General features: G+C 59.3%; 6 protein-coding genes across 6 annotated transcripts; 3 read left to right on the forward strand and 3 right to left on the reverse strand.

Moving 5' to 3' along the window:
* The first annotated feature begins 1271 nt into the window (after window positions 1–1271).
* On the forward strand, window positions 1272–5827 carry K437DRAFT_99551 (uncharacterized protein). Its single transcript, XM_013388367.1, has 7 exons — window positions 1272–1412; window positions 1491–2256; window positions 2336–4607; window positions 4673–5051; window positions 5112–5300; window positions 5368–5627; window positions 5701–5827. Exons 1-7 carry the CDS (start codon window positions 1407–1409, stop codon window positions 5720–5722), a joined length of 3894 nt encoding a protein of 1297 aa, XP_013243821.1. The 5' UTR covers window positions 1272–1406; the 3' UTR covers window positions 5723–5827.
* Window positions 5794–7833, reverse strand: K437DRAFT_99626 (uncharacterized protein). The gene is made up of 2 exons (XM_013388368.1): window positions 6633–7833; window positions 5794–6555 (listed from the first exon to the last, which is right to left on the reverse strand). The coding sequence occupies exons 1-2, from the start codon at window positions 7485–7487 to the stop codon at window positions 5944–5946; spliced, it is 1467 nt and encodes a 488-aa protein (XP_013243822.1). The 5' UTR covers window positions 7488–7833; the 3' UTR covers window positions 5794–5943.
* Window positions 7834–8341: 508 nt separating this feature from the next.
* K437DRAFT_234762 (P-loop containing nucleoside triphosphate hydrolase protein) lies at window positions 8342–9731 on the forward strand. Its single transcript, XM_013388369.1, has 4 exons — window positions 8342–8526; window positions 8677–8796; window positions 8903–9295; window positions 9387–9731. Exons 1-4 carry the CDS (start codon window positions 8416–8418, stop codon window positions 9699–9701), a joined length of 939 nt encoding a protein of 312 aa, XP_013243823.1. The 5' UTR covers window positions 8342–8415; the 3' UTR covers window positions 9702–9731.
* Window positions 9732–9846: 115 nt separating this feature from the next.
* K437DRAFT_99556 (uncharacterized protein) lies at window positions 9847–11195 on the reverse strand. Its single transcript, XM_013388370.1, has one exon. It carries the CDS (start codon window positions 11027–11029, stop codon window positions 9992–9994), a length of 1038 nt encoding a protein of 345 aa, XP_013243824.1. The 5' UTR covers window positions 11030–11195; the 3' UTR covers window positions 9847–9991.
* A 2041-nt stretch (window positions 11196–13236) lies between these two features.
* Window positions 13237–14186, reverse strand: K437DRAFT_99667 (uncharacterized protein). The gene has a single exon (XM_013388371.1). The coding sequence runs from the start codon at window positions 14056–14058 to the stop codon at window positions 13384–13386; it is 675 nt and encodes a 224-aa protein (XP_013243825.1). The 5' UTR covers window positions 14059–14186; the 3' UTR covers window positions 13237–13383.
* Window positions 14187–16058: 1872 nt separating this feature from the next.
* On the forward strand, window positions 16059–19599 carry K437DRAFT_262467 (uncharacterized protein; the record flags this gene model as incomplete). The annotated part of the gene is made up of 3 exons (XM_013388372.1): window positions 16059–17442; window positions 17577–18728; window positions 18818–19599. The coding sequence occupies 3 exons, from the start codon at window positions 16059–16061 to the stop codon at window positions 19597–19599; spliced, it is 3318 nt and encodes a 1105-aa protein (XP_013243826.1).
* Window positions 19600–19703: the final 104 nt, after the last annotated feature.

A 19703-nucleotide genomic window follows, 5' to 3' on the forward strand; every position in this document is an offset into this window, starting at 1 on the left:
CGATGTGTGCGAGTAGCATGGCAAACCGAGTACCCGATAAGTATGTCAGAGAACCCATGACTGAATGCGGTTTAGAGGGTGAGAGAGGGAAACGTGCGGACCTCGCGGAAGAACTTCAGGATCAGCGCTGCTAGCGCACTCGTCTGCAATTGGGCTGAAGAGAGCGCTCCATAATTCGCGTACGGGTAGAGTTGCTCAGCAAGGTCATCTGCATCGTCGCCATCGCCACCATCATATTTGCCTCGCATGCAGGTACCCGGCCTGCCTTTACTAGTCCCATTGCTACCTGTGGCGCCGCTCTTGCGCTTGGCGAGCTGCTGCGTCACGGGAGGCAAGCAGGAAATGCGCAAAGTCAGGAGTGTTGGGAGGGTCGACGTCATGGTTGGGCCTGCGTCATCCTGTGCATACGATCCTCGCTCGTTTTCATCACGATTGCAAGAAGGCACGGCAATCACGTCCAATGCAGCGCGCAGGGAAAGGGTCGAGCGCCGACTCTTGATCTCCAAGGTGGGCATGCTTCTAATGGCAGAGTTCCCTACAGCCCCGTATTTCATGGCACGGCAAAGTGGGCGGCTTGACAAACGGATCTTGATGTAGCATACAAGAGGTGAAGGGCAGTGACGGTGTAATGAAAAGGGGAATCAGGAAGCGGTCAGTGGGTTGCGAGCTGCGAGCGGTGTTCGGCGCTGCGCCCGCCACACGGTGATAGAAAAGGGTGGTCCGAGGACGGCAGCCATGATCGATCCTCGCCCCCTTCAATTCGCATCGGGTCGGTCAAGCTCAGAGAGCATCGAATATTTCACTTTCTGTATGACCAGCTGACCGAAGGCGCCGATGGCTGTGCTCGCGGGCATCCTTGTCGACTCTCTAAAGCCTCCATCCTCGCCAGAGCAGATACCTTGTGTTGGCATTGGAGGTGACCTGACGTAGCTGTGTTGTGTAAGCGCCAGCGAAGAAAGCGCGACTGAGTTGACTGTGACCGTGCGCGCTCGGAGGGACACTCTCGGGACGCGCGCGCGCCCGCAACGACCTCCATCCATTCCATCCTCCCTACGACCCCCCCCATACCACTTGCCTTTCCCTTGTTGCTAGGGGCTTGTATCAAACACAAAGTTTCCTCAACATTCGTCAGCATCCACACACACGCAAGGAGTGCACGCCGTCACTACCGGCTCGCTCTTGATCGATTGATCATCTCCTGCGTCGTGGTGCTCGACCCCTGCCCGGCAGCTCGTCAAAGGCTGCGGGCGATTATTCCGACATCGGTCGCCCCTCCGTGCAGACGGCCCAGCCACAGCTCCTCTTCTCCCGAGAGTTTAGCTTGCTGCTGTGTTACGCCGTCTGGTTGAGTACGAAGAAAACCTATCATAAATATCCAGTGCGGGACCGGAGATTAGACAGGCACCATGGCGGTGGGTAGGCTAGCTCAAAGGGCTGCCAGCGTCCATATTCGACATGTGCTGATCCACACTTAACCGCACTCTTTACAGGACACACAAGCCAAGATCGCCGACATCATGGCGCGCATCCAGACGGAGCGGCGCACCATGGAGGGGTACCAGCAATTTCGACGGGCCACTGCCAACGCTGATGTCGTGCGCCGAGCCGAGTCGGGCATCCGAGAGTCGCAGAAGCGCATCGCTTACTACGAAGACTCGTTGATGCAGCTACACAACAAGCAGCAGCAGGCACAGCGTGCCTCCGCCAACACCAGCTCCAGCCCCGGTGTGCACAGCTTCACCATCACCAATCAACCAGTGTACGATGGCGCAATGACGACGAGCGGAGGCAGCAGCTGCAGCGGCGGCGGTGCCGGCGGCATGGCCGGAAGCTATCCAGGTGATTCGTCCGCCAGCTACACGTCGAACAGTTCCTCCGCCAGCTTCGACGGCCCCAGGCGCCATCACACGGGCCTGGGCTGCGGTAGCGCATCCGATCTTGGCAGCAAGACGCTACCGCCTCCGCCACTGCCTTCCGGCAACCGCGAGACCTTCGGCTTGGGCGGCGCTCAAGGCACTCGTGCGCAATCCCCTGAAGTGATGGGTGGTGTCGGTGCGGGCGGGCACCAGCAGACGGGCTATGGCGGGCAGCAGCCTCCGCCTGGTATCTATGGTGGCTACGCCAATGCCAACCCTACGGGTATGCGGCAGATGGGTACCTATGGGCAGCAGCCAGATGGTCTGGGACAGCGCAACCAGGGCATGCCTGTTGGTCGCGCGGGAACGACCTACGGAAAGAAAAACTACACTAACTTAGGTGAGTGCATGCGTGCAGATTCACGGAGGGCCCGCCAAAACATTTCTGATCCTTCTGCCTGCTTTTGGTTGACATGTAGACCTTATCAAATATGACACACCTTTGACCACCGCAAAAATCAGCCGCATGCTGCAAATCCTCGAATTCAAACTGCAGACTGAGAAGCAGTACGAGAATGCAGTCGACAAAATGGCCAAGTTGTACCAAGCCGAAGGCGATCGCAAGTCCAAAGCGGATGCGGAAAGTAAGCGCATGGAAAGCAACAGCAAGATTGGCCTGCTGCAAAAATCTCTCAAGAAGTACAAGCAACTGCACATCATGGATGACGAGGATGACGACGAGAGCGCTCCCGGCGGCTCCGCCGCGAATCGTAGAGAGAATTTGCGCAAGCCTTTGACGGGCACACTGCAGATCTCCCTGCGCGGTGCGCGCGATATTGATCATGCTCCCATCCGCGGCTCGCGCGCAACGAGAGAATCTACCGTCGTTGTCAAGGTGGAAGACACGCCGCGCGCCAAGACACACCCGAGCAGGACGGATCGATGGCAAGAGGATTTCGAGATTGCTGTCGACAATGCCAATGAGATGGAAGTGACGATTTACGATCGCGTCAGTGGCAACCCAGCCGTGCCGGTCGGCATGGTGTGGATCCGTATCAGCGACATTGTCGACGAATTGCGAAAGAAAAAGTTTGGCCAAGTCCCTGATGCGACCGGCGCTCCGCAGCACGCTGCGATGGGCGGCATGCCTGGTGCGCCACCCGGCTGGGTGCCGGCTGATCACACCGTCCCGGGAAGCACGCCTATGCCGGCTCTGCAGGATCCGGCTGGACAGCCAGTTCCCAATGGGCCCATCGGCGACGGCGTTGAGGCCTGGTTCGCCGTCGAGCCTGCGGGTGCAATCCAGCTGCGCGTCAACTTCATCAAGCAAAACGTGCGTAAAATGCCGTACGACGCTCGACTCGGCCGCCAAGGTGCCGTCCGCAAGCGCAAGGAGGATGTGACAGAGATCAGTGGGCACAAATTTGTCAACACGCAGTTCTATTCGATCATCCGTTGCGCTCTTTGCGGAGAGTTCCTCCTCAACGCCCAGGGTAGTCAGTGCGAAGATTGCCGATATGCGTGTCACAAAAAGTGCGCGATCAAGGTCTTCACCAAGTGTATCTCCAAGAGCAACGCGGAGTCGGAGCGCGATGAAAAGAAGCTCAACCACCGCATCCCGCACCGTTTCGAGCCGATCACCAACATCAGCGCCAACTGGTGTTGCCACTGTGGCTACATTCTGCCGCTCGGTCGCAAGAACGCCAGAAAGTGTTCCGAGTGTGACGTCACGTGCCACACCGACTGCGCGCACTTGGTCCCTGATCTGTGTCAGATGTCGATGGAGGTGGCAAACCAGTTGCTGCAGGACATCGACTCGATCAACCGCATGAAAAAGACGGCACAGCAGCAGCGCGAACAGCGCGAGCAGCTGCAGGCGCAGGCGCCAACACACTCTCATGGCCAGCAGCCTCCTGGTGCATTTGGCGTACCACCGCCTGGCGCTCCAGGACAAGGGCAATTTGGGCAACATGATTCTCAGATGCAGGGCATCGAGAACCAGGCAGCACAGATGAGCCTGGGCAACCAGTATGGTCAGCAGATACCACCACAACAGCAGCAGATGCCGCCGTCACAAGGCGGACGCATGCCAGGATCATCTCAATTCGATCCCTATGCCCGTCCGGATGGCGTAGCTGGTCCGCCGAGACCTCTGCCAAGCCAGCCGCAAGTATCTCTGCCGTCTAGCGTTCAGGAGACGCGTCGGCCATCTCCTTCGCCTTCGCAGCACTCGTTCGCTTCGCAGCCTTCGATGCACCAGCAGTACGCTAGTAGCTCCAGCAGTAGCAGCACTCGGATCCAGCAGCAGCAGCCGCTACCTGGTCAGTATGGAACACCTCAGTCTCAGGAGATGCCACCGCAAATGGGTGGCCCTGGTTATGGCCACCCCATTCTCCCGCAACCGATGCAGCAGCAACAACAACCCATGGCACCGCAACAGCAACAGCAGCAACCGTACCTGCCGCAAGGACAGATGATTCCGCCTCCACAGCAGCAGCAGCAAGCCCCTGTTAAGATGGGCCAGGATCTCTCACAAGGCAGTCAGATGGTGCCTGCAGCCGGACGGCAGCAAGCGGCCATGACTGCAGCACCAAAGCGGTCCATTGGCCTCAACGACTTCAACTTCCTTGCTGTGCTCGGAAAGGGTAATTTCGGAAAGGTCATGCTTGCGGAGGAAATCCGCACAGGCAGCTTGTATGCCATCAAGGTGTTGAAGAAAGAGTTCATTATCGAGAATGATGAGGTCGAGAGGTGAGTCCACGCACCTGCTTGTTATGCTTCGAGACTTCGTGGACTGACGGATGGTTGGTCAACAGCACCAAATCCGAAAAGCGCGTGTTCCTCGCGGCTGCCCGTGAAAGACATCCTTTCCTCATTGGCTTGCATTCGTGCTTCCAGACAGAGACGCGCATCTACTTTGTCATGGAATACGTTAGCGGTGGTGACCTGATGCTGCACATCCAGCGCGAGCAGTTCTCACGCGGCCGTGCGAAGTTTTATGCGGCAGAGGTCCTGCTTGCGCTAGAGTACTTCCACAAACAGGGCATCATCTACAGAGATCTCAAACTCGACAACATTCTCTTGACACTTGACGGACATATCAAGATTGCTGACTATGGTCTTTGCAAGGAAGAGATGTGGTACGGATGCACAACAGGTACCTTCTGCGGCACACCCGAGTTCATGGCGCCAGAAGTGAGTCTGAGGCCCTTGCCCTCCGGTAGTTCGATCATGGGTTGACGAGCTCATCTACAGATTCTGCTTGAGCAACGTTACGGCCGCGCTGTTGACTGGTGGGCATTTGGTATCCTGATTTATGAGATGCTTCTGGGTCAAGCACCTTTCCGAGGCGATGATGAGGACGAGATTTTCGACGCTATCCTCGAAGACGAGCCTCTGTTCCCTCTTCAGATGCCGCAGTACTCGGTTCCTCTTCTGACACAGGTGAGCGCGATTGCGACTGATGTGTCAAGAGGGATTTGCATTGACTCCCTTTCCTCTCACCTATCAGCTGCTGCAACGCGATCCGAACAAGCGTCTGGGCTCTGGGCCAAATGACGCAGAGGAGATCAAAGCGCATCCATACTTCCGTGACGTCAACTGGGACGACATCTTCCATAAGCGCAATCAGCCGCCTTTCCTACCGACAATTAAGAACGCTGCAGACACGAGCTGGTTCGACACGGAGTTCACATCGGAGAAGCCTACGTTGACGCCCGTGCACAGTGTGCTGTCACCACAAGACCAGGCAGAGTTCAAAGACTTCTCTTGGTACGTTGCACGATAAGCTGCGAGGTGCTATATTGATGTGCTTAGCTAATTGTGTTCGTTGTGCACACTTAAGGACTGCGCCGCACATCCAATAGAGCAAGCGTTGACAGTTCGCCACAGCCAATCGGCGGTGCCAAGGCGGTCTGTGTGTGATCGCTGTTGCAACTCGCGTTTGCACGATGACGAAAACGAGGACATTGATTGTTGAAGAAAGTGTACGAATAATATAACAAAGGTATGAGCATGAAGCAATTAGGGAATATTGCATCCTGTGATAGACGCATCAATCTGGCTGTGGCAGAAGATGGTCGTGTGGTCACGAGCTGCTGGAGCCGGAGGTAGACGTGGCAGTGTTGCTGCAGACGGAAGCGGTGATGCATTCGCGGTATGCGGCGCCCATCATCGCGACCATCGCCTGCCCCTCGGGGCTGCCCTTGGGTGCCGGCTGCGGGTCCCACCACGCGTATGGCGACATGGCGGGCTTGGCGATGCCTGTGCGCGGGTCAACGGCGGCCGCGACGGCGTTGCGCAGCGTGTCAGCCATAGCGATATACTTTGCAGCGCCGGGCGGGTCAAGGATAGCGATGCGGTAGATGGACGCGACGAGCCCTGCCGTGCCGGTGATCTCGCCCGGCCACGTTGCAGACGTGTCAGACGAGCCCTTGTAGCCGCCGATGAGGTAGCCGCGCAACAGACCATTGGACGCGTCGAGGCCGATGGCCGAACTGCCACTAATGCTGCTGGTGCTGTCGCCCAGGCCGCTAAAGTGCTGTGCGGAGTCGAGGATCTCGTAGATGTACTGCCGGACCTGTTTCTGCTGAGCGGTCCAATCGGCCGTCGCGGGCCAGTTCTGCATAGTTGCAAGCACGCGGACCATGCCAACGGCGGCCCAAGCATTGCCTGTCGTCCATATCCCCAGTGATTGCGCCTGAGGTAGCAAAACGAAGAAGCAAATCAGTTTCATTGACTGCAATTGAGAGCAAGAGGGGAAAGGCGGATGCTCACCTCCGGGCCGACGATATGCTGCCAGGCGCCGGCGCCAGCGCTGGTTGGTGACGTACGCAGGACATCGCGGTAAAGCGCGATCTGCTCGACGGCGGTTTGCATGAGCTCTGTGTTGTTCTGTGCGACGGCCTGGAAAGCGATGAATGGCGGGACCATGGCCATGAAGTCTGCCCAGAGAACGGCTTTATCTTCGCGGTGGCTGATGGCGCCGTTGGGCCAGCGCGGGACGTCACGCAGCAGGTGGTCGAGCTGGCGCTGCGCTGCACTCGCGTACTTGGGCTCCATGATGCCAATCATGGTCGCTGCAACGCCCAGCGACGCCGGGTCGCCCGCGCTGCCGTCGCCGTGTATGAGCTCGGTGGAGGTGGAGGAGGGGATGGTGATGTGTTCCTTTCCGTAAGTCAGCGACGGAGACGTCGAAATGGGCACCCGCGGGACCTTGCCAAAGGGAAAGGCGGACGCGCTGGCGTTGCTGCCAAAGACGCTGCTCGGCGCGTCGTACACCTCGAGTAGCATCTGCGCAACGGTACCATACTCCCAAGAGTGCTGGCTCATCTTCATGGCACTTTGCACGACGCGCGAGAGGTTGAAGCCGAGCGCCAGGCCGGCAGGCTGAATGTCGTTGAAGCTGAGCGCGTTAAACTTGCCGTTCGGCTGCGTTACGGGCGAATAGCGACCCGTTTCCAGGGATGTGATCGGCTCTGGCCTGGGTCGGCGTGCTTGCAGGACCTTTCGGTGCGCACGCAACGGCGACACGGCCGCCTCGGCGCCGGACACGGCCAGCGTCGACAGCAACAGAACGTACGGGGCTCCAACGGCGAGGAGGGCCGCGAGGAAGGCGAACGCGCTGCGCATCTTTGGGTGTATGGGTGGTACTTTCCGGCAGTCGAAGAAAAGAAAATCCGTCGGACCTTGGTCAGGTGGCTGATATGGGTTGCTCTCGGCGCCGGGCTAGAGCTGATTCGCGAAGGAGGTTGTGCAGGGCAGGGCAAACTGTTTGCCTCGCGCCCTTTTGAACCGATTTCGAAGACGCCTGGGTGTACGCAGGGGCGGCCGTTGTAATTACGAACGCTGCCCCTCCTAGGTCGAATGGGACGGGGTCCCGGGCGAAGGGTGTGCTGAGTGCCGAACTAGCCGAGGGAGCACAGAAGAGCAAGGAGGCCGGGGCGAGGATAGGGCCGTGCAAATGTGCTCGGAATCGACTTGGCCCGGGCGGTAAAGGTTGCGCAAGCAGGTGCAGGGATGCCGTCGATGGGACGACGAGCAGAAGTTGGGGATTCGTCCTGACGAAGAAGATAGATGAGGGAGAGAGGTGATGGATGGTTGATGACGGAGATGAAGAAAGAGGGCCAAGGCAGAAATGCGACAATGACGCGCCACCTGGATGTGGCGCGCCACTTGGGCGAGATCCCAGGACACTGCGCATTTTCCCGGTTTCAAATTGTTTCCGGGGCTCTTTGGACTCTATCCCCCCGGAATACTATACTTTCTCATAGATTTGCAACCACCAAGTTCCCATGAGCGGTGAAATCCAGTGAAGACACGCAATGGTCTCCCGCAAACTTCGGAGTTGGCCCGGTAATCTCAACATAGGGGCCGGGAAACTCGCACGCCAGCACCGCCATTGTCACGTTCCAGTCACCGCTGCCAGCTGCATGCAACAAGAGCAACACCGTTTCACAGCTCGTCTTCGCTGGCTGTCACGTACGCACTCCCTTTCGAGTTACCGGGACAGCGGCCGGCTGCGATCCACGGTGCAGGGCCTAAGCGGAGCGCAGGCACGATGGAGCCACCGACGGCAACAGAAACGGCAACGGCAAGTACACCGCGCCTCCTGCTGCTTGGCGTTGGCGGCGCGACGTGCTCAGGAAAGACGACGCTGGCCAAGCACCTGGTAGACCTGCTCAGCCCCGCGGTCGACGCTTTCAATGCGGGCCTGAGCGCGAACGCGAATGTCGATGCCAGTGCGCAGCAGGATCGCCCTGAAGCGAGAACGGCAGATGCTAGCTCGGGCGCGTCCCCTGGTAGCAGGGCGGAGAGAAAGAGCAAGGCTGCTTCGAAAGACGTGATGATCGTGCATCAGGACGACTTCGCGCCTAAGGAGGAAGACTTACCGTGGAACGATGCGATCAACGCACGCGATTGGGACACTCCGTACGGCTCGGTGCGTCGGGTGTTGACCCTTACACCGTGCGCGGCTCCACGATCTTACCCATTCTCCACTCACCTTCGAAATGGGGCGGGACGGTCACGGGCACGGGTATGAGCAGATCGACTACGCGCGCATGTCCGCCGTCCTTTCCCACTTGCGCCAAGCGGGCACGCTGCCGGAATCACACAGCTCGCACGACCACCTGAACATCCTGCCCGACGTTCCGCTGTCCGATAGCTTCCGCGCAGAGTGGCAAGCGCGCTTCCGACGCGCACTGCTGCCTACGTGCTCATCATGCGAAACCCCAGCGCGACCCGCATCGGCTCCGACGCCCGCAGCGCAGTCTCAGCAGTTGCGGATCTGCATTGTCGATGGCTTCCTGCTATACTTTGACCCGTCCGTACGGCGGCAGCTCGACGTGCGCTTCTTCCTGCGCGCGCGCAGGGCGACGCTCCAGCGGCGGCGCACGGAGCGCAGCGGCTACAATACCGCCGAGGGCACGCTGTGGCAGGTGAGCTGAGCGTTTGAGTTGCTCGCTTCGCAGGAAGGTGGAGATTGACGCACGCCACCGCTCACCCATCCCACCCTATGGCTAACGCCAGGACCCGCCTGGCTATTTTGACAAAGCCGTCTGGCCTGCGTACGTCGAAGCGCACCGACATCTCTTTGCGGGCGGCGACGTCGAGCACGGCGCTCCTGCCGCTACTGCTTTGGAGGAGGGGCAATGCGAAGGGCAAGATGACGGCCAGCCTGGCGGCACCTTCCCCGGGCTCGTCGTGCTCGATGGTGGTGACAAGCGTGAGGATAACGCAGATGGAGGCAAGTCGATGCGCACCATGGTGATGGTCGCGTGCGAGCACGTCGAGCGGGAGCTGTTCGCTAGAGCTAGACCTCCGCACGCATCTCCCCCGGCGTGAGGAGGGTCTGTTCCTGGAACTTATTTGTACCAATAGTGAGGTACCACACATGCACGCATACACTCGTGTACTGGCGCACAGTCGCCGACGCGCATCGCCGATCCGTGTGCGCGTCTCTTTCCTTGTCTGTCATTCCACGCCATGCCACACACTTCGTCGGTCATGCAACTGCGCGACACGCAGCGGAAATGGAATGGATAGCGCGGAGGGGAGAAAGTACATGAGCTGCTGCTGCGCGCGCAATAATGACAGTCCAGTAGGCGGGCGGTATATACACGCAGCCAGGCTGATCACAGCTCAAGTGCGCAGTGACGGCGGCGGGGGCGGCGGGGAGAGCGAGAGGCCCAGACCGAGCGGCTGCGCCATCTGCTGCGCGCGGTGTCCTCGCTCGTTGCCGTGCAGCACGTGCTCCCTTGCTGCGCTGACGACGCGGACGAAGAAGCGGGGGTGGAGGCTTGCTGCGACGAGGTCGAGGAGGAAAACGACGCAGAAGAAGTGGAGGTGCAGGATATGGAGGTGGGGGTGGAGGTGGATGAGGGAGATGCGTGCCGCGCGGCTGTCGGCGCAGACGTCGATGAGGACGTGCACGCCAAAGCGGTCAATGGCTGGCGCAACGTGCGGCACGAGCCCTTACCGGTGCATGTGTCTGGGGGCGCAGCGCGAAAAGGCGAGGGCGAACGCTGTGCTGGCGCGACTGTTAGTGACGACGAAATGGCTGCTTCAACAGGAGCACCGCGCGGCGAAGCGGGCGGCGACGTCGAGCGGCGGCGGTGGGGCGCGGCCCCGCTGCGGCTGGCCGCCTCGTGTTGCTGCTGCTGCTGCTGTTGCACACTGCTGGAGCTGGCACCCGCGCCCACGCCGGCGCTGGCCCCGTGGCTGTGTGGAGGGAGCGGTGCGAGGCGTGTCTTTGGGCTGTGCGCATGCGAATTTGATTCGCGCGGCGGGCGGGCGCTCGTGGCGAGCAGCGCCTGCGGCCAGGGGACCATGAAGGGGGTGCGGGCTGTGCTCGCGTGCGTGTTCGCCCCGGCCGCAGCCGCGGCCGCTGGCGTTGGCAGGGTGGCGAGCGCACTGGTCGACGCCCGCTTATTGCTGCTGCTCTTCTTAGCCGTCGCCCCGCTCGAGGGGCCGGACAGGGAGAGGGACGCGGATCTGCGTTTGACGGGTGGCGTCGGGCTCGACGCGCGGCTGCTGCTTGTGCCTGCACTCTTGCATGTGCCTGCTCCCTTTCCTTTGCTGCTGCTACCGGTGGAGCTAGAGCAGGAGCTGGATGTGGATGCACGATTGCCCCTGTGGCCAGCGAGCAGCTGGCTAAGGGCCTTGAGCGACATTTGTGAGGTTCAGTGCGTGGTGCGATGCTTTATAGGCTGCTGACGGTCCGGCGACGGTGCTGTCACCAGTAGCACAGAGGTATAGAGGCTGCGTAGACGGTGACCGCGAGGGCTAGGGAGAGACAGAGGCCATCATGTGGAGGCCTGGCAGGCTGGAGCGAGATAGATATACCATCTAGACGGTGACCCAAGACGGCTGCCGTGAATGGATGAGTGCATATCTTGAAATGCAGCAGCAAGCGTCTTGGTCATCGAGGAAGAGTCGAAGAGACTTTTGCAAAACCAAGGAAACCCGCTGGAAGCAGGCGAAAGAGAAAGCGTAGGATATGTGATGGATGTGAATTCCATCTATAGAATGTCCTCAGGGGTGTGTGTGTGCATTAGCGCCAAGGAAGCAGAGCGCTGCTCACAACCACGGCCAGCCAAGCCAGCCAGCCAGCAGGGGCCGCAGAAGAGAGAAGGCGCGCATAGGGTGTATAGTAAGCAGTATGCATGGTGTAGCATGCCCAACGCTCTGCTTTCACACAAGTACGACTTGCCTACACTGCCCACACCAGCCCGTGAGACAGCCAGCGTTCAAGAGAGGGAGAGAGAAGGGGAGAGCGGGTGAGCGATTGTGAAAAGTGCTTGGCACTCGAATACGCGAATTGAATGGCCGCTCAACTCGACTCTCACAGTGCGGTCAATTTGGATCTGACAAAGGCTTGGCGCTCCGTCGCTGGCTCGCTTGGTCGTGCCTAGACTCTTCTGCTCGCTCAACTGGGCGCTTCTCCCGTTCCGCCATGCTTAGCGTAGCATAGAAGGCATCCTCATCTTCGCTTCTTCCAGTTCGGTGCAAATGACCCCAAGCGCAGCAAAAGCCAAGCCTTCTGATCTATTCATACTACACTGTACCTCGGGCGAATAGCATGAGCCAGAGGTAGAGGGGTACCAACAACGGTCACAGCATAGCACAGCACAGCATCGTGCACCAACACGCTCTCGCCCGCCAATGACTAGACGTTCGCACCGCTACCGCTGGCCGCTGTCGGAAAGGAAGCGCCAGAGGAAGGGACTGGCGCACCACATCGCCGCCACCCCGCGAGTATGATGGTGCCTCTCGCGCTCTGCGAGACGCCTCGCACCCGTTTGCATGCTTCTTCCGCGGCACATGCAGACACGCAGACCGGCTGGCTGGTAACGCACACGTTCGAACCCACCACGCAGGCTAGCTTCATCGCACCAAATCAACAGCCGACGCGGTGCCAACGACAAACTGCAGAATCGCCGCGCAAACGGATTGCCGGGTTAGGACAGCAGTCAAGATCAAGGATGCTCGCACATCGCCCCAACGTCTTCCTTCCAACGTTGGAGAATGCTTAAGAGACCAATATCCAGGAACCTTCACCCAAACGGCGAGTCCGACGGCCACTGCTGGGCTCGGCCGGAAGAGTGGCGCTTAGCCTATTGTATATCCAGGACAAAGTGTATGCAGATATGTGGTGGAGCGAGCTGGAACTCTTGGTCGACGTCGATGATTCAACAGAAGAAGATTTCGTCTTCCACGTAGCGCCGCAACGCGAGCCCTTCTCCAAGCGAGTGATCGCCAAGTCATAGCCACGTCGCCGCCATTTCACCGGCCCGATGCGGCTGAATCTGACGCTGAGCCGCGCACCCTGATGCTCTCCACAAGAGCCCACTGTGGATGACCTTTGAATATTAAGGACGCCGCATTGCCGTGTCTTTCTCTCAACATTGACTTGCGCGCTGTTCTATTCCGACTTGCTTCCGGTCAGGACGACATGGAAGGCGCGCTACCGGAGAGGAGCATGACGAAGGCATCTCGTCAGAGTAGACCCACGTGTGCAAACGTCGCTCCAACACTTTCGCTCCGTCACCGGCACTTCACGTACAAGCCCTGCGATGATGCGCCAGGATCACGGCCGATGGTTCACCAGCCGCTCCTCGCGAGCAAGGGCTCGCACTGCGGTGCTTCCAAACACTTCAGGACGACGTCTACGAGCCGCATCAGGGCCATGATGGCGGCGTCAGCCATGTTCGCGAACCGTCCGCGATCTTGAGCCTGCACTGGGCCCCCAGACGACGTCCTCCACACATCGATGGGGAGGCGCCCCCTACGACACGGTCCCTTGGTCCAGCTGTTCGGCTTTTCTGACGCTCTGCAAGTATTTTGAGCATCGATCGGGGCCAGCCGGTCGCGTCAGTTGGCCATCTGGGCGCCCTCCCTACCAAGGGGCAAGGATCAAACACCTGGCCGACTCATCCCGGCCGAACTTGCGATATACAACTCGATCCTCGCAAAAGGAACGCTGCGATACGAAATGTTCTCCAACATGTGGCTGCGCAGTAGGACGTCATGAGCGCGCAGAGTCCTTGGGAGGCCAGGCGCGAATGAGTGGGGCAAAAGTCCTCACATGAGCTTCTTTCAGCGCTAAGTGCGTTTTGAGAAGGCAGCTGACAACTGTAATTAGGCCATGCATTCCATCGAGCGAACCTTCAGCGATCACTGTTTGCACCCCGTTATTCACCCATCCGTGACAGCGTTTTCGGAAGGGCGCCTCAGCTTCCCCAGGTGTGACTCTCCGCACTTTGTTTATCGACAAGCGGCTTTGGTTTTGCCCTGTACTCAATGCGCTTGTAGTCTTGAACATTGAACTCGATAGGGAGCCGAAACGACAAGGTATCGCCATCCGAGCAAAACTATGCGAAGAAAGCATGAACACAGTCGATTGCACTTTGCAGATTTGGATGTGTATTCGAATTAGCCCCACGTCGCAGCATGTTGAATCTCGGAGAGTCCGAAGTCTGACCATAAAGCAGCCCTCTGCCTGCTGCGCCCTGCCCGCAGCGGACGGGCGGCGGGACGACAGCTCTGTGGCTTGAGAGTTTGCTTTGCAGGGCGACGAATTCGAAATCGAAACATTATTGCGAGGATGAAGCGATGAGGGATGACTGATGATGAGAGGAAAATGGTTGCTTGGGGGTGGAAGAAGGGTCCTCCTCTGACGTTGTAATTCCAATGAGGCCATGCTAGGCTTCCCACATCTCACACTCTCTTTCTTCTATTACAGGTCGCACTGTGCGGCTTCGAGGCTAGAGTACCCGCTTTGTGCACGCCTCTGTCTAGAACCGAGGTCAAACTTAACGCATCATCAGTGGGCGAGGATGGCGCGTCGAGTGTATAGAGCTTGGAGTGTGTAGCGCACTAAAGGGAGGAGGAAAAACAGTGCTTCCCAAACGAAGCCAATTTGGGCTTCCTGTTGAGATTTGGCAGTGAACCCTACAATGCTGCTGTATGGAATGATCGGAGCTGAGATCCTAGCCCACGTACTACCGTACGTTATCCTCATTATTATCACGTTGAGCACTGTCAACTCCTGGAGCTACTTGAAGATGCAACTAGGTCCGAATGGCGTAGAGGCCCAACTTCAAGGGCTCAGATGAACATGCCGTGAGCTGATGAACATGCCGTGAGCTGAAAGGCTTGTTGGATGCAAGGCGAGACTGCTTTCGGTGGGAGGGGGGTTTGGGGGGGGGGGTGTGAAGTTTCGTGTGTTTTAACTGACATTGCGGTCTTGCTGCCCAGAATTTCGCGGCACATCAACATGGACCATATCAATGATGTTCAATGCTTATTGCATCGGGTCAAGAACTTCCCTCAAGATCGGAAGTTTGTCTAAAGTATCAACACTGAAGCAGAGTGGGATTGATGCTTAAACGAAGAATATGACTGGTACTACTTTGGTCGACCGAAAGTGTGGTACTTTGCGGATCGAAGAGCGAAGAACAAAGATGATGCAAAGCTGATGTGGATCGAGCCGGAGAGCCTGGTCAAAGTCGATGAATGGACGGAAGAGGACTACGTGGAATGCATCCACGACAGAGCCATTGCTCTATGGACATCTGGATTTGACGGAGCGGTAGAGAAAGAGTTCGTGAAAAAAATTCTCAAAAGACGCTGGAGCCGTGCCGATAGAGCAAATGCCACAATTGCGGTTCATTGCGTGAATGACGCAAAGTACCGTGGCGGAACGGATATGCAGGGTATTAGGAAGTACAAAGGGTTATATGTGTATGGTGGCCGCCGGAGCTTCCGCTCGCGCGCACCGAGGAGGGAGACGGCGCACTGGGTCGCCCCGTCGAGGCTTCCATCAGCGGGGTGTCCTTGCGACTCTGCGCCCACTTGTTTATACTCAATATACCCTCATGGAGTATAGATCCTACACATGTACATGATGCGTGGCCAAAGAGCAGCAGTCTGGACTCTCTGAAGTCGGAACACGGCGGGATTTCAGAGTTCGATACTTGTTGGAGTCAGCTGCGGCCTACATATCCACCGTGTGTAAAGCCAAGCAAAGGAGAGACAAAGTCTAGTGGCTGGCCCGAGCGCAGCGCACTGCCGCAACTCGCCAGCCCCGCGCCCGCCCCGCAGCCACAAAGCCATGGACAACGAGGGCACACCCCACAGATGCCCAACGGTGGCAGCCACACTCGGCGGCACCTCTCCGACTCCAGCCAGTTCGACCTTCCTTTACTGAAAACTGATTACTCGACAACTATAGCCAAGAGTACAGAACAGTCATTGCATAGCGGAGCACTGACAGACACACAAAGAGGCCAGCTGTTCGCTCCATGCGACCGTGTCGCCCAGGGGAAAGCAACCTTCGCAAAAGCCCCAACAAGGTGCACAGGTTCTCCCGTCAGCACTTCCCTTGCGAACAGTCAAGTCGGCACTTCCACTTGTCTTCGCTGGTCACAGCGGGCGAGGCACTGCTGCGACAGGCAGCCAATCATTTTCAGTAGCGGCAGCCCGAGTCGATTTAGGAGCTTGCAAGACCCTTTGCCTAAGCAGGCAGGCAGGCAAACACGCCAGCCAGCTAGTTCGTCATCTGCTATTCAAGGATCGACCACTTCTTTGTGGTTCTTGCCTCTTGGCACGCTTCTCACGGTTCAGCCTCGTCTCGTACGCCAAGGGGAAGGATCCGCTCCTGTGTAACCACAGAAATAAACAGCACATATAGAAGTCATCATGACGCTTCCTTCGGCGCTTGCTATTTCCCTCCCGCCGACATTTCAAACCTCGTTTTGGCCGTCCGGGCCGACGCATGTGCACGCCGGCTCGTTCGTAGACGAGGCACCTTCCTCCTCTTCATCATCCGGTGCAGGTGTAGTCCCGCCTTCGTATAACACTTACCGTCCGCCGCTGCTCCGTCTGTACGCGCACCTGCAAGCGGGCATCGACCTCAACTCGCGTCTGCTCGCGCTCGTCCAGCATCGCGCCGCGTCCGAGTACGCGTACGCCGAGTCGCTCGCGACGCCTACGCCCTCGCCGACGTACTATGCGCCGATCCTCAGCGGCGCCGCTGCGCAGGCACGCAGCCCGTCCTCCTTCCGCGCCTTGCAGCGCAACGTGCCCGGCTTCGCGGGCGTAGCGGGCGTCCTACATATCGCTGAGCAGGAGACGCAACGGGCGCACGCTGAGGCGCACGGCCGCGTCGCGAGCTTGCTCGAGCACACGATCCTCGAGCCGTTTGGAAAGTGGACCGGTGAGCACCGCGAGCGCGTCAAGCGCAGCTGGGACCACGTCGATGAGTGGCTTGCCAACATCGAGATCATGGGCGAGGAGGTGGACAAGCTGCGCGCCGCGTATGAGCACAAGTGCAGGGCCGCGGATGAGGCGGAGGACGACGCGCGCTTCGCGCCAATCGAGAACGCGGCCTCGGCCTCTTCGCCTGCGCCTCATACGCCCTTTAAGTTCCCCTACTCCGCCGCTGCCTCGCACAGCACGCCACCCAACAGGAGCGAAAAGGTACTCAATGGCCACGACGGCCAGCGTCATATCAGCATCAGCCAGTCCGCTGTCGACACCTCCGCTTCACCAGAGAGCGTGAACGCCGCTGACAAGGACGACTCGAAACCGGTAGTCCCCGAGGACGACGAGGAGAAGCTCAAGCGGCGCGACACGCTTCGCGAGAAGTTTGGCTTCGACAAACGCTCGAGCCACAAGTCTGCCGGCAGTGCTGACAGCGATGATGCCGCCCTGGACAACTCGACATTGGCGTCTGCAGCAGCTGCTGCTGATGAGTCCCTCAGCTCCGTCTCAGGCGGCGGCGGTACGGCGCTCAAGCGCTCCAGCACGCTCTCGACCGTCTTGTCCCGCATCGACAACGCAACACGCGCGGCATCCACGTCGCCGATCGTTAGCAACCTGCGCGCAGCCGTCGCCGGCGTCGGTTCGCTCGGCGAGCCGAAGCACATCCGTCTGCGCCGCGATGCGCAGAACGTCGAGGACAAGTACCGCACCGCGGTCGAGAGGCTCGATCGCCTCCGTGCTGAGTTTGACGAGGTTGCCATGGAGCACCTCGGCCTCACCCAGCGCTGGGAGGGAGATCGGCAGCGCGCGGTCAAATCTGGTGCGTGTACATGCGCTGACCCCGCATTCAGATTCCGCTGCATAAATGCTGACGCTCGAGATCTCACTTTGGTGGCTACCTGCTATGCTTTACAACATTCTCCTTCGTGCGATGTGCTCTCTGTTGCCCACCAGCCATCACGCAGTACACTCGCGCTTTCGAGCCGCTCGCGCGCATCAGCGGCGGTGGTGGCGTGGCGGCACAGCGGCTCGCGCAGCTGCCATCTGCCTATTCGAGCACGCAGGACTTTGCGACGGCTATCCGCGTGCTCGCGACGGCGCCGTACAAGCCCCTGCCCCAGGTCTTCCATCCGTACTACCACCACGACCTGTCGACGCTCGCCGGCGCTGGCAGCGAGGGCTTCGGAATGAACCTGCTCGTCTGGGACCGCGCGCGTGCGCTCGCGGGTTCGCCGATGGATGACGGCAGCGCAATAGCGCAGTCTGCTGGAGGTGTTGCTGCTACTGCCACTGCTGCCGGTGAAAAGCTGCCCGAGCCACCGAGGGCGCTGCTGTTGCTTCTTCACGCACTGAGCGATGCGTATGCCAATGAGAAGCGGTGGCCCAGCCCCGCGTCGACGTCGCCAGCAACGCATGGCGCGAAGGACGACGAGGCATCCACGTCTGCGCAGCCGCAAGTGTCGCAAGCGCTTCAGAATGCCGAGAAGAGGCGCGCGTGGATCTATGAGGTGCCGCTGCGCTCCGTGCACACGTTGCGCTTTGCGCTGATCGCCGCATTGCGTGCGCAGCGCCCAGACAAAGAGATCCTCGCTAACCTGCTTGGGCGCGCCGACCCGCCCGTGCTCGCGGCGCTCGTCAAGACGTGGGCCATGGAGCTCGAGGAAACGCTCGTCATGCAGAGCTGCTGGGACATGGTCTGGAGCGTCTACCGCGCAGCCTCAGCGCAAGAGGAGGAGGCGCTCAAGGGCCAGAACAGCAGCAAGGGCGAGGGCGAGGGCGAGGTCGGTGCTGCAACAGATGCCAAGTCGGCGGTTGATGGGGACAAAGCGGAGAAAGAAGCGGAGGAGGCTTCTGCTCAGGCGGACGTCAAGGGAAAACAGCCTGCTGTCGAGAGCGCCGTGCCGCCGACTCTGTCCAAAGATGTGCACGAAAAGATCGCAAAAGGCATCCTCGACGACCTCGGGGTTGTGCTGCTGAAGCTACCCAAGGTCCACCTTAGCTGCCTCGACTCTGTGGTTAGCCACCTCTCGCAGCTGTACAAGAGCACCGAGGATGAGGATGCGGACACCATGTGGCTGCAAAAGCTGGGCATGAGCACTGGCAGAGGTGAGTCTGCATGGCTACATGCGCGTCGCTGGAGGAGTCTTGACTGTCCAAGAACTGTTTGACTTACTTTAATTTTTCTCGTGATACAGCTCTGTTGCGCCCACCAAGCGAGCTGCCGCAGACGATCTACGCAAGGCACCCTGCGCTTCTGGTAATCGACCTGGTCAAGAACTACGACAAACTCTTCCCGGACATTGTCGCGGCCAAGGCTAAAGAGTCCGGACTCGCGAACCAGGCAAAGCGACGCGCGCCCGTCCGGAGGCGCACGAAGCCTATCGATATGCGCACCAGCCGCAGCTCTCTCGCTGCGGCGCATGGTGATGCGCCGCCTCTGCCATTGATAAAGGATGCTGCGTCGCCGAGTCCCAGTGCGTCGCTATCCGTCCTGAATAACACGGTTGTGCAGCCGTCCGACTTGCTCGCTCCAGCTACCGGCCCCTTGCAGAAGCCGAAGATCATCACCAAGACGGGGAAGATTGATGGTGGCGACGGTGTGGTAAAGGATGACGCAAGTGGAAGCGCTTTGGTCGCGACGCCTACCCCCATATCTGAGCGTATGCTCGGTAGCTTACCGACAACAACAACAGGTAAGGACACACAAGTCAAAAACGAGCTCAATATGGACAGCCACAGCCTCGATGTTATCGATGCTGGTAGCGAGAACAACGACACGTTGCCCGCTAGCAGCACCGCACTGCATTCTACGTCCGAAGGAAAAGAGGGCGACGCGGACGCGACTATCGCTGACGGCTCTGCAGCAGCGCAGGCGGACAAGCCGCTGTCGAACGTCGCTAGGCTCAGCAGGCAGTTCGCTGCGCCTACTTCGGGCATTGGAGGTCCTCGAGGTCCGCGGCCCGCTGGCAGCCGTTAGCGGCTGGCTTGTGTGCTTGCGTGCGCCTGCGGTGACGGGCTGCCGCCGGCACAGAGAGAGGAAGAGAAAGTCAGCGAGCTTTGCGGTTTTCCAGAACAGCCAAG

The sequence above is a fragment of the Tilletiaria anomala genome (assembly GCF_000711695.1).
Source record: "Tilletiaria anomala UBC 951 chromosome Unknown K437scaffold_30, whole genome shotgun sequence".
Classification (NCBI taxonomy): domain Eukaryota; kingdom Fungi; phylum Basidiomycota; class Exobasidiomycetes; order Georgefischeriales; family Tilletiariaceae; genus Tilletiaria; species Tilletiaria anomala.